Source organism: Patiria miniata, unplaced genomic scaffold (assembly GCF_015706575.1).
Source record: "Patiria miniata isolate m_02_andy unplaced genomic scaffold, ASM1570657v1 HiC_scaffold_1, whole genome shotgun sequence".
Lineage (NCBI taxonomy): Eukaryota > Metazoa > Echinodermata > Asteroidea > Valvatida > Asterinidae > Patiria > Patiria miniata.
The window spans coordinates 4,177,107-4,191,607 of NW_024037047.1; the positions used below are offsets into that span (position 1 = coordinate 4,177,107).

At 39.0% G+C, this 14,501-nt stretch overlaps 1 protein-coding gene across 1 annotated transcript; it reads left to right on the forward strand.

Annotated features, from left to right (window-relative positions):
- The first annotated feature begins 2,843 nt into the window (after positions 1-2,843).
- On the forward strand, positions 2,844-10,844 carry LOC119729051. Its single transcript, XM_038201588.1, has 6 exons — positions 2,844-2,859; positions 4,666-4,992; positions 9,201-9,533; positions 9,945-10,298; positions 10,567-10,653; positions 10,840-10,844. Exons 1-6 carry the CDS (start codon positions 2,844-2,846, stop codon positions 10,842-10,844), a joined length of 1,122 nt encoding a protein of 373 aa, XP_038057516.1.
- The last annotated feature ends 3,657 nt before the right edge of the window (positions 10,845-14,501 follow it).

Below are 14,501 nucleotides of genomic sequence, written 5' to 3' on the forward strand. Positions count from 1 at the left end.
GCCCAAAGTCACATTTATCTTCTTTTTTTTTCTGTGTGCAGTTTTGAACGGTTAGATGGAATAATGCTATCTTGATAAAATACGTAATTTTGCACGATGTGATGGTTTGACATAATGTGGTGTGTTTCGTTTATGTCGAATAATGCGTCACTTACAGACCTATTTATGTATAAATGAATATTTGTGCATGTAAATCATTATCCAGAGCAGTTTTTTTTTCCCCTGATGGTGGAGGGGGAAATACAAATCAACGTTAGTAGGAAATATCTATCGATCAGTGCACCTACATGAGCTTTGTTTGTAATTTCCATGCTTGACGGTTGAGTTCATAGTAATTTACAAATAAATGTTAAGCACTCCGCTGCACTGCAGACGATACCATTATTTTGTAGGTGAGGCACATCATCATAATTTCCTATAACAGTGTTTACTCTTATTCCGCAAGCCAAATTTTCAGCCCGATTGGTCTTTAATAAACGGAATGTCCGTTACAGTTTCAGTTACTTTTTTCGACTTACTTTTTTTGAATTTTACTTAAAAAAAAAAAAACTTTAAAATGCCCCCTTTTCATATGAGTTGCATTTCCCTAAGCAGAATTCCGTCAACCAATGAAAGGATCGAAGCGCCCTCAATTTACACAGCGGTAAAAGACGACAGCGCGAAATTAAAAATTCTGAAAATGGGTCTTAATTTTCCAATTTTGATGGTTGCATTGTTAATTTGTGACACATGTGCTTCACTACATTACTTAGAAGACGAACACCCAATTGGTGCAAGTAGATTGACGAGAACTGGTAAGTACGGGACCGAGATAATCATTCATTTTATCAACAACAATCGATACAGGCCTAGGTTGGTAACGCTTGGATCATAATGTTGCTATGGCTTGTCTTCAAATTAATTAGCTTGTGTGGCGGTAAGTTGATCCATTCTGTTGTAGGCTGTGGCATAGACATGATGAATATCAGGGTATGGATTTGGAGAAACATATATAAGCTTTCAATGTGGATCCCAAAGCTTTTGCCTTATTGTTCAATATTGAGGATTCGACACAACTTTATTCAACAATGATTAAAACGAAATACAATTTCCGTTCTTTATAATAAAGTTATAATTGGTACAAACTATCCTGCGCTCATCAAATGTATGTGCTGAGAAATTGTATAGTATGAAAGTGGGTCAGTAAATCAGTGTTGTACATGGATGAATAGGAGGCTGGCCCATGGGACTACACTGTTAAACCTGATGTTTATGATCTAAACACATGAATAAACACCAAAACGTAACACTTTTTAAACGTTTGGACGCGTTTTTAAAGTAAACTCCATTTACAACATGAACACGTTTAAATTGAACAAGGACACATGTTTAACAGTTAAACACCTCCAGTTATTCTTTAAACATGTTTTTATTGGAACATACGATGCTTTTTTTTAAACGGTCGCTGTTTAAGAAGTGAACACTTATACATGTTTATCGGTATTTAAGATGTTTAATTTATAAACGTGCAAAGTGTTTAAATGGCGTTTAAAATGTGTTTAGGTGTTTAACCTATAAATGCATTTACCTGTTTACAGCCTGTAACACTTTTTAAACACAATTAAAAAGTTTATAAGTATTACTATGTTTAGGTTCACAACATCCCAAAAAGTGTTTAAATGGCGTTTAAATTGTTTTGAGGTGTTTAACCTTCGTGTGTTTGCACTGACGTGTTTCCAGCCTGCAACAGATTATAAACACAATAACGCGTTTATAAGTACAGTATTACTATGTTTGGGTTTCAACATCCGAAAAAAATATGAGAAGACGTTTAAGATCAACATATTTAATTGTGTTGTACGCATTGTATTTGACTGTTCAGCCCATCCAATTTTTTAAATTGGTTTTCCATTCGCATGTGCATACACATGCTAAACCTCGTGATATATTACATCTTGTATAGTCTTCGACATGTCATGTTGGGCTAGAATCAAGTTTGTCACCATGCTTGTTGTTTGAAGAGAAAGTTAATGATCCATGATCGACGAAAACAAACCTACATGTACATGATAATCTTGTTCCTTGAAGTTCAAACCCTTCTTACAATAATCACAAATCTGTCACCGAGTTGTAAATTTCCCAAATACATTATGTTTTGTTATTCTAATAATTAAAAGATAATTCTAATAATCACAAGAGATGTTGGCCGGCTTAAAACGTTCTTGTTTAACTTCAAGAATAACCTATGACATCGACAAACAGTTGGACTTGGTTCGGTATGTTTCATTCATTCTTCATTATATCCAAATCACTCATCAATTTGTATGTACATGTAGTTATTTACTTTTTGTCGTCAATTTACAGTACCTTTATACATCCAAAATGCACAAGCAAAGACCTTTGCCAGCTAATCTTCACCATAATGTCAAGATTGTCTAACGTGTGGTTTTCACAAAATGACAAGCGTATTTCTCTTAAATATACACTCAGTATGTATTCAGCTAAACAAAACAATTGACAATTGCTTTATTGTATCCATCATTTCATGACCAGTGTTATACTGATGATACACAATCATCATCTTCAATGACTGGAGGAGGGGGACACGACTCTCTCTCTCCCACAACTCACTTTCCCCCATTTAGGGCCGCCTAGACCACTCCTACCCTATTTGGTATGCAACATACTGCTCCAGCTTACTATACCATCATGTACATAATTTGGGGGCTGCGCATATGTCAACATCTGTGTACATAATTTTCATAGTGAATGTACAAACATAATTTCATTATGATGATTGGAATTTATCCACACTGATAATCACGTCCATACTGTCCATGGACGATGGCTTACCTTGAAGCAGCATGCAATACCAGCAGGGTATGTTTGTCTTCATGAAAATAGGTCGTGAACAATCATGATGGAGGAATGGTCACACCAGTCATGCCAGTCAGCCTGAAACTGAAAAAAAACCCACAAATTGTATTACAAATTAAATGACCGAATTCTTTGAAATCACCATGATTTCACTAAGTTGGCCTGCATGGATGTTTGCAACATGTACAAATAAAAAAGGCATATGCAACAAATAAATGTACATGTATACGTAATTGTACAGGCACGTGATGTACATGTATGTAATGACATATATAAATGCACGTGTGCATGCACAGCACATGTGCATGCACATCAGTATGATGTACATGTACATGTACATGTACATAATAATATACATGGACATATAGTGCCAGTTTTAATACAGCGCACGAACTGAGTGTAAGTGCGAGTACTTGACTCGGGCAGTTTTGGGGCTAGATTTTTGATTCAGAAACCAAGTCACCCGAAAATGTAATGAAAGTAGGCTCTATTTCGTGATTTACAAGACGGAACATGATAGAACTATGACCAGAGAAACAACTTTTAAGAGTTCTAAACCGACAACTATTTTTATCACTCCCGATAAACAAGGCACATACAGTTGAAATTTACTTAGTGGCTTCGTAGGCCTACTGCATAAGTTCATTGACCATCCATGTTAACTGCGTATAAACTAAACTTATTCCGTGGTGACGAAACCTGCACAGCCACACGAACTTTACACGGATATATTTCACTTATTTCGACGGTACAGAAGAACCTCGACGACTCAGCCGTCGTATAAAAACTACTGTATTTTTCGGAAATGGATATAAGAAACGTACTTACATTATTAGAAGAGGCTGTTTCTGCTTTGCGAAACATCGGTACACCGAGCAACAAAGATGGCGGACACACTCGAGGTTTGAAACTGTCCGCGCGCCGCGGGGGGGGGGGGGGGCATTATCACAATGCGCATGCGTGAAAGTGTCGCAGGATGTTCATTTACTAAACAGGACGAGCTCTAAACGCATCCCGTCGATAAACACGGTAACACAGTGTTTTGTTTTAAAACCATGAATTTCATGAATGCATTACGTTTATTTGCGGTGATTGATGTTTTGCTATTAAACACAACCAGCCTCTTAAACGTATCCAGTCGATGAGCACAGTATCAACAACAAAGTGTTTCATTTAAAAATGCATTTATTTCACATTATTCAATTTATAAACTTTAAACACGTTAGTACGTTTATTCCTGATATTATGTTCTGTGATTTAATTAAGTGCATCCAGCCTGTAAACTTCTGACCAAGATCTAACACAACTTGTTTCATTTCAAAACGCATTAATTTCACATTATTTATATTAAAAACGCGTTTTTTATGTTGATTTGCTGATGTTCTAGTGTGATTAAACACAACAGGCCCTTTAAACGCATCAAGCTGATGAACACAGTTTTAAACACAAAGTGTTTATTTTTTAAACGCATTCATTTCAGATTTTTTAATTTATAAACGCGTTACGTTTATTCACGGTGATAGATGTTCTGTGATTAAACACAACCAGCCCCTTAAACGCATAAACACATTATCCTACACAAAAAGTTTAATTTTTAAATTCATTAATTTCAGAATATTCAATTTATATAACGCGTTAGGCGTTCCATGGTTTTTCAGTGTACACAACTGCAGTTGCAGTTTTAGACTTTCTCTATTAACCTCACTTAAGTCATTGTCAACATCAATAAGCTAAGAAATGGAGAACACCTATGTAAGTATCAGAATTATATAGTGCCTTAATGTCTTTAAACTTCAATTTATATTGCAGCTCGAAACGTCAGATTACCGACTTACCTCTCGCCAAACGAGGTCATCATACACAGAGGTCAAACTCAGCACATCCGGTGCCCCAGCTACATAAAGGGTGAACGGGTGAGCATGGTGTTTTGGTTCAAAGGAGAACAACTCCTTGCCCGCTACACCCATCCCAACGTTGGCAGTAGTTATGCATCAAGTGATCGTTATCGGATGTCCCACTCGCATGATTTGATCATAAGTCACGTCGACATGAGGGATCATGGGAAGTACATTTGCAGTGTTGTCCCCATCGCTACCACCTTACAGAGGAGGCAGCCGATTTCCGTCACTGTTCTAAGTGAGTATATACAAGGACTTGTATTGATTGAAGGCAACTATTATGATTTGGGCCTGTATAGACGATGGGCATTTATTTACACAGTGCATTTGGCTATCACGTGATGCAAACTTTAAGCAAACGGGTCTCTTCTGCACTCTGTGTATATCACTTGAATATGATTTTTTTTCAAAAGAGTGTTCACATGTACTGTTTAATGTGAGCAAAATACCATACAAATGATGCTTTTAAGCATCCCAAACATTTAAAAATGTTTGGGTTGCCTTCCTTGTCGGCATGACGTCACAGCTAGAGTACATGGTTTATACTACTAATATCACATTGTTTGTCCAAGTGCACTTTCCCAATTATGCCAACGTATAAAATGAGTTCTTGTTTGCATTTGACGCATATTTTATATATACAATAATAAGGGAATAACAGTGTGAGGAGCCGGTCTTCACTGCCTGATAATGACCGGGTGTGCGGGTGACCGCTGTTATAATGGACCGAGACGAAGTCGAGGTCCATTAACAGCGGTCACCCCCACACCCAGTCATTATCACGCAGTGAAAACCGGATCCTCACACTGTTATTCCCATTAATAAATACCTTTTTAACGAAATAAACAGTTAAAATGCTCCAATTTTTTTACTTCCTTTCGCCGATATTTCCAGACTTGTTTGTGTTCATGTTCATGGCCAATATTTTAGCTTAACAGCTATAACGACGTAAACTCAACAGAAACTGCTGCCGTAGCGAAACAAATTACAACAATGTTTTCATACCTTTACCTGATGGAGGAAGCTAAAATCTCGTTTACACATTCCTTGTGACCGTAATTACAAAGATGCTTGGTTTAGGAAAGGTAAATATGTCGGTGGGTGAAGTGTTCAAAGAAAATAAATCGTAGATCTACGCTTTCAAATTTCGTCGTAAACATCCTCAGTATATACTGCACTGCTGTACGATGTCGTTTCAAAACTTCTTTACACGCGCGCACGCACGCATTCCTAGCAACTGTGTTGCGGCCGTACGCGCGCATCAGTCTCACGCGATGGGTTTGAGCGCATGTGCAATGTTCTGTTGTTACAAGCTACCGCGGGACTGTTACTATATTTTGACCAATCATTGGCTTGCACTGGGCTGAACGGGGCTGGATCAATGCTGGTTCAGGGGCCATTTATTCGCTTGATCTTTGAAGCCGTTAATCACCGTTAATGCCCGGCCACGTGATCGAGTCTCGACCACTCAGAAACCATCAACTCTCCAAGGTATTTATAAAGGGAATAAATGTGTGCTCCGGAGGTTTTTATCACTCTGTTTAATACCACTTAGAGTCTGGGTGCTGATAATTACCCGAGCCGGAGGCGAGGGTAATTATCAGCACCCAGACTCTAAGTGGTCTTAAACAGAGTGATAAATATCGACCGAGCACACATTTATTCCCATTCATAAATACCTTTTCGGTAAAAAAAATCAAACAATTCGTTCAAAAAATCCAAGTTTTGTTTAACAAGTTCACTTCATGCTTTTTGAAACATCCCTCTAGCAAAATAATGGAATGTTCAGCTGGCGAGTAAGATGTAAACAACCCTTTTAAGGAGACTGACGCGCGCGTAGCATGTTCTGAGCGATGTCGCGCACAACGCACCTGGGGCGTCGCGTTTTGAATTTAGAACTACAAAATTCTGACTCGCTGGTAGTGTTGCGCATGCCTACGTGAGGACTGTGAACGTTCAACCAATAAAACGGTAAGAGGCACTGGATTTTTAGGAGTCCACATTTTATGTGACACTGGAAAAGTGTTTAAGACCAGCTAGCCATGTCTTTATCATCCGTTAAAGACCGGCCACGTGACGGGCTCTCGACGAATAGGAATAGCTAAACTGTCTGAGGTATTTATGAATAAAGATTAATAATTGTGCTTATATAGCGCTTTCCATCGTATCAACAATCTCAAAGCGCTTTACAATTATTACCCCGTTCATCAGGCCATGGGACCACGTGGCAGCCGATATCAGCGCTCAATCGGTCCTGTCCTCGACCCTCACGGGTACCCATTTATACTCCTGGGTGGAGAGAGGCCATTGTAATTAAGCGTCTTGCCCAAGGGCACAAACACCATGTTTCTGGCAGGGTTTGAACTCACGCACCTTCGTACTTGAGTCAAACACCGTAACCACTGGACCATGGCAATCTACAAAGCTTAATTTCAAAGGAAAATAATCAGTTGCATTAAAATAGGGGCGAGTTTCATGTGAAAATAAAGCACTTGAAGCGCACACATTCCTATACAAATAAGCCCCCCCCCCCCCAAAGCATTATTAATGATAATAATAATAATAATACTAACTCTTTTCGCCCCAATAGGATGACTTTCCCATAGACTTGTGCACAAACCTAAACTGTCACCTAACCCAAGTTCACCTTATTTTTTTTCCACGAAATTTAGTATTTATACTAATTGGACCATGAGGAATCGATCTATATGGTTAGCGACAGCAAAATTCCTTGTCCTAAGGGCTAGGGTCGTTTACATAAAAGGGCGACAGTTATTTTGTCGCCTCAATAAGGTGTATCGCCCTATTGTGGACGGAGTTCGCAAAACCTGTCGCCCTATTACAGAAATAGTAGTAATAATTATAATGATAATAATAAATAATGATAACAATAATAAAATACGCACTGGGCAGTCCCCCCCCCCCCCCCCCATTTTAAAATCAGCAAGAATAACTGGTCAGTAGAAAATTTTCGAAATCTGACTTTAAGAAGTTGTTTTATTAATAAAACAAAATTACAGTGATAGCACTGATATCACAATCTCTTCTTACACGGAGCTCTTGTGGTTTTCTATCCATTGTAGAAATGTTCATTTTTATGCCTTGTCCTTCCGTGACCACAAATTCGTATCCTTGTGGAGACACACACACAATAGGGAACAAAACATTGTAAAGGTCTCCGCATGGCAATTTCTATAGATGAATTTTCTATAGTCTCCACAAGGTTTTCACGAAATAGATATACGGGTTTTACTCAAAAACTAGGAATTTCCAAGGTGGGTTGATCCGTCGCAAGGAAACTAATTCTGGTTAAAATAAGAGCATTTTGAAACTTCACTTTCAAAATTGAACACTACACGAGAACAAAGAAATGTTTCCACAAGGATACAAATTTTAGAATGTGTGGGTGGATGGGTGGACAATAGGGGGTCCCCGATTGCAGGCAAATACACACTTGGGTGGGTGGGTGGGTGTGTGTCCGGACAAATCTTATCAGCGCTATAACTTGAGAAAAACTTAACATATGAACTTCAAATTTGGTTTGTGGATTGTTCTCGGTAATTTTAAGGGTGCACGCCTGTAAATAGGCCAAAAAAAACATCCGCCGAGCTCATGAATAAAAGTTGTACCCTCTAAATATTCTATATTAGAGAGTTTTGAGAGCCATAAAACTGGGGAATTGAAGAGATATGGTAATGAACCTCTGGCCCGGACTTGGGGCTTCCAATTCTGAGCATTTTGGATGCCATCTAGCTCAAAAGTGGCGCTATTTGGCCATGTTGTGGAGGGATCGTTTTTGAAGATGGCTACTTTTCCGCTTATGGGGGTCGTCTTTTATGGGTGAGAATATCTCGAAATGTCAATGGTCAACCCACCAAAAAAATGAAAAGAAAATGAAAGATGACACATTGATCATCATTTTTCTGTGCAGCTTGAATACCTGTGAGAGTCCTGAGTACTTTTAAAACAATTTTGAAGTAAGCGCATTTAGCACTAGTGTCTATGGGATTTTTTTTCTGCAGTGTTGCACCGCTAAGAAGCCTTTTGCATTTGGGACCGAAAGGTCAAGGGTCAATACGTAAGGTCAAAGTGGCTAAAACAATATAAATCTTGTGAGCGCGATAACCTGAAAAATACTTTACATGTGAACTTCTAATTTGGTTTGTGGATTGTTCTAAGAATTAAGAAGCCTTTTGCATTTGGGGACGAAAGGTCGAAGGTCAAGGTCACAGTAGCTAAAAAATAGAATTTTGTATTTATTCTGAGATCATAGGGATCAATTCATATAAAACCCACAGAAAAACACTAATGATGTCAATGAACGTTCTTTGTGACCCAAGTACATGTACATGTAAGTTGATGTTAAAAGAGTGGTGTTATGTCACGGGAACAGTCACGGTTGCGGTGTTTGTAAACACACCTGACTTGTTTTTTTGTTTCGTTCAGCTGATGTCCCAAGCTTTAAAGAGGCCATGTACCGTAAAGCAGGCGATGCCTGCGTACAACGGAATCAGAATCATCACATTCAGTGTCCAAGCTACAGGGAAGGGGAGTCCGTGAGTTTAGTCTTCTGGTTCAAAGGAGGACAACTTATAGCCCGCTTCGCCAACCCAGCATTTGGCACTAACTTTATTTCGAGTCGTCATTACTGGATGTCCAGTTCGCACGGTTTGGTCATAAACCATGTTCAAGCTACTGATTGTGGAGAGTACGTGTGCGGTCTGGTGCCGAGGGCAACAGGGGTACAAAGGAAAGGATCAGTGCGAGTTACTGTATTAGGTCAGGCAATTCCATGCGTTACTTGCCATAACTCTTAATTTATTACACAATATCTTGAATGGTGGCTAGACCTCTTTTCCAGGCTGTTAGATCATTCTTTTCAAATCCCACCCAATGACCAATACGAATGTGTTTGTCAGTACCCACTTAATCACTTTTGCTTTCCTATGGACCCAAAATATCTCCACAGTTTTCTTAATGTATACAATTATTCATTCCCTAAAAATGCCCTTTCGTTTTGGTGTCTCTTAGTTCAAACTGAAACCTTTTCTGGTTTTATCAGAATCAAATGGAGTTTTAAGCAAGAAACACATTTTACCGTGTACATAATTATGTAAAGCCCACCCTCTCCTCAAATAGTTATTGCAAACTTCCTGTTAATACAGACTTATTGTTTCTTATTTCCCACAGATCCCGAATTTCCAATCGTGGGCGATTCAGAAGTTGTAAACAAAACTAGTCTCATTCTCGAAAGAGGGCAAGGACACGTGAAGTTGACCTGTCCCGCATTGCGCATGGACCAACAGGCTGCCACTGTCTACTGGTCCCTTGGCAACGAAGAGACCATGGATACCAGCATCATCGGTGTGCAGTTCTCCGATGGGGAAGCAATGGTATCGGATGACTACCGTGGCGATTACAACATCACAGATGGTGGCTCGTTGGTTTTGAACACATTAGACATGCCAACTAGTCGTTTCTGGTGCCATGTTTTTACGGATCAGCCGGGTCTGTTTTGTGCATATTATGACATCACCAAGACAGGTAATTCACATACAAACGGCACGTTCGTGCGCATGTTGATTGTAGCGCTCAAAGATGTTTGTTTGCGTGTATACTTCCATGTTTACGTTTCACCTATTAATTTTTGATTTTTTTCGTGCTAAACTCTTCCATATTTCTGTCAAAATGATATCCACCTGAACAAGGTCCTCTTCATGGGCATTTGATAGCCAGCTTATTCAGTCATTGTTGAATTGTGTTATAAAACATCAGACTCACTCTGTCTATTTTCAATCCATTTCATTGATAGATCCTGGTTCAACAACGGAGAGTGCGACCAGTGGGAAGGTTGGCCGTAGTGACGAAATAAATCCCCAGGAAAGTGATATCTTCCAAGGTGAGATAGAACTAGAATATTACGGAAGAGTATGGCCATCTCGTGCCATTGATATATTTAATCAAAGAAAGGCAAAGTTACAGAAGGCAATCACAAGTATTTTGTTATGAACTCAACCGCAAGTATATGGAACCTCCGTCAACCACTTGATGTTGTGGTCATACTATTGTTCCATCGGCTTTGTAGGATGATTGTCCTGAAAGCGAATGGATACAACAGCATACCTTAAACCGCATTTTCATTTTCTTCCTTTCATTATAGGCAAGGCACCTTACGATTCCATAGCTCTATCGACAGCAAAGCTTCCGGATGGCCCGTATATCGTTCCTGTAGCGTGTCTACTCACTGTCTTAATCATTTTCATCTTGGTGAAGGGGGACATCAGAAATGAAGATGCGAAGAGTGGAATGCAAACCCAAGGTAATAAGTGGAACATCAATACATGTACATGAGGAAGGGGTTGTTGTAGCATGGTACTTCAACCGTCGAGTTATTGCTACCGTAGCTGATTTTGCAGATGTTGTGGTGGAATGTGCTATAAATACTGCATGCTTTTAAATAAACCCTTAGTTTGTACTCTTAAAAAGATTTCGGGGCAAACTTCTAACTCATGTCCCCTTCCCATGTCAGCTTGGACGTCATTCCGACAGGTAGCCGAAAGGCAAAACGAACAACTCAGCATCTTTCTAGTGTAAAACTTGCTAATAATTAACAGTAAAATGACAACACTCTTAAACCACCCATATTTCAAGAGATATAGTGCAGATTAGATGATGGTTTCATGTGATTACAGCTAATTATCGTAAATAGTGGTTTCATGGTCCATACCCCTTCATCTTCAAGATGCGGACACCTCCAATCCTCAAAAAAGTTATTGTGTTTGTTGAAAAAGAACGAGGGGCTTTTCTACCGCCCTTCCTTTATCATCCTTCAAAAACGTTTTAAAGGAATAGTAACAAACGATTGGAAGACATGTTGCAATCAGTGTGACCTATGACTTGTGACATGACCTAGGCTATGTCATTTATCTATAGATGAATCCGAGGCCAATCAGAGTGCCAAGCCGAGAGAACCGGCCTCAGTTGCCGCAAAATGGACAGAGAAGGGAGGTGTTGTAACTGTCACTATTCTTCCAGGTAAAAATGATAACACACACATTTGATGGGTTATTCGTTGTGAAAAAAAGACAATTGACAAGCAAACTTTATTTACAATTCAATAACTTCACTTTCAATAGAATGAAACAAGACAAGGCAAGCCTAGTAAAGCTGGTCCCAAAGCGCACAGATTGCTCTTTAATGAATTCAGAATGGATGTCCATTTGAAGTCTTTACATGCATCTGGTCTATACAGTGGGCCGGATGTATCCCACTCATTCTGGTTTTACGGCATAATCCTATACAATAGCACTGTCCGGTTAAACACCTGTTTAAATGAAAATATATATTGTCCCTTTATCAGGTATTGGACTATTATGTCCTATCCGCCCCTCCCTCTGTTTCAAGCCTCCATATTTTCTCCCATCAAATATCAGAGAAATGTAACTAATGACATTCATGTCTGAAACTCAATTCCCAATACAGATGAACCTCATGGTTCCACAGACAATTCTTCAGCTGACAGAAGTGAGACTTGTACAGCTGTTCGGGACTTCGCAGCGTTTCTGCTGTCACTGTTCAACATGGTGAAAAATAAATTCTAAATAAAGGCATCATGAAAAGAGACTTAGGTGCTGTGAAATGACACGCATAAAAATAAATCATCGTAGCATATAGAGCGCCCTCACCGATGACATGCTTAGTCCCACTGTATATATGCTTGTTTGACACTTTGCACTTTCATTGTCGCTAAATTGAAATCACAAAACAAGGGGCTGACTGACACCAATCAACACTTAATGCACTAAATAAATCTTTCATTTTAGTTCTAGAGGTTAATCTCAACCGAAACTCTGTGCATGTAGCCATGTACACCTGTTTCCGAAATACATATGCAATTTGTAAATAATTTCTAACTGCTTCATGAGAGATAAGCCTTTTAAATTATGTAAATTGTTGATTTTTATTGTCATTCTGCAATATATTTTACATGTACATGTTGTAAGAAAAGGCGCTGTAACAATGTGTATACTAAAGTTTAATAGTGTGTAAAAGGCGAATTACATTCCATTTTTGTCTTTGTAAACAATTAACCTTTTTGAAACATGCAGTTAAAACGCCTTCAGATTTCACTCGTTGTAATGTGGTTGAATGATTCAGGTGGAACCATCTTGCCAATGGTGTCGATGAAGTTAACCGCTTGAGCAGAAAAATCAGTTTCCCCGATGCACGTGAGACATGTGCAAGTTGAGTGTCTTGCATTTATTCAGCCTAGTCAGAGATTATGGAGCTGCTGCATCGTACAAATGCATATTACAACCAAAATTCTATTTTTTTCAGTAAGTAAATTTGACTGTCCTGTCTATTGCATTGTATATATTCTTCCATCTTGAAGAGTGATATTGATATCGATGTGTGAAGTCGTAAGTTAATTGTAAATCGCTAGCACGTGATAATTCTATCGTGAATAATAAAATAATAGTCGTGACTTTTGGGGGCTTTTTACACCGACATTTCTGTTATAGTTCCAGTGAAGACAATAGGAAAGAAGTTTATCATGTTAAGTTATTTTCATGACAAGTTGCTGCAAAATTATTTAAGATGTATTTTTTTTAATTGGTGTATATACCAACAATCTATTCCTGCTTTCTATTCTTTTGAGTACAGCTTTGTTGAAAGTAGTTTAGGTGATCAAGTTAAACATATTAAGATCATTCAAAACCATTGCTTTTATTTATGTAAATTGAGTTTGTTGCTCACTAAATTTAGCGTGAAGTTCGGAGTTAACTCTCCATTGCACTACTTTAAAGTGATGAATAAATTCGTGCATGCCACATTCGAGCAAGTCACAATTTTAATTTGTTCTGTGTTTTCATTTTGCCAGTCCCAGCAGTTTCCAACAATTTGCTACACATTGTTTCCTTCAAATTGTAAACACATAAAAGCTAAGGCAAACACTTCTTTTGACTCCCAATTTCAGTCTAGAATTATAACCACATTTAGCCATTCTACAAGAAATTTGAAAAGTCACCAATTATGCTTGAGCTTTGAAATTTCCCCAAAGAACGAGTTGACATACGCGCTGACTTAGCTGTACTTTCTTCAATCCTCATGAGAAAACGCACGCGCGCTAACTCTACTTAGTTTTCCATATTTCTGGACTTTCCTTTTACTGTTTTGTTCGCATTATTCCAAGCACAATACATGCAGTTAAATATTACGTTTGTACACCTCATGTAAGCAGAGCGTGTGGGCCTGGTGGTGGGCCTGGCACTCTGACGCTCATGCCGGAGTTTGTGGGTTCGATTCCCGCCCGGGTCGATATACCAGCAGAGCAGTTTACTTCTGGATTCGAACCCGGTTCACCGGAACAGAAGCTCCGTGATTTACCTCCTGGCGCGGCCACCGGCACTTCTGCAGCTGGACTTCTAATTGTAAATATATGAAGCGTGTTTGTACTTATAGAGTGAACGAAAACAATACAACTCTAGCCGGGTTTTCAGCCCGTTACCTCTAGACTCAGAGCAGGAAGATCTACCAAGAGACCATCACCAATGGTCCATTTTCGAGGGGGGAAACGATTCACATATCTGTAGCATCGTTTTCTAACCGGGGAAAAAATAAGATGTGCTGGGTTGGAATCGAACCTACGATCTCCGACTTGTGAGTTATCAATCTTCGATGACACTGACGTCTTCACTGGGAATTCCTCTCAAATCTCAAATAGATAGAGAGTCGTTTTCTACTCGA

Bases quoted from the DNA above. Each gene is read 5' to 3' on its own strand.
- LOC119729051 (XM_038201588.1), top strand. The intron at 9,534-9,944 runs GTCAGGCAATTC...TATTTCCCACAG, and splicing joins AGTGCGAGTTACTGTATTAG to ATCCCGAATTTCCAATCGTG. The intron at 10,299-10,566 runs GTAATTCACATA...TTTCATTGATAG, and splicing joins TTATGACATCACCAAGACAG to ATCCTGGTTCAACAACGGAG.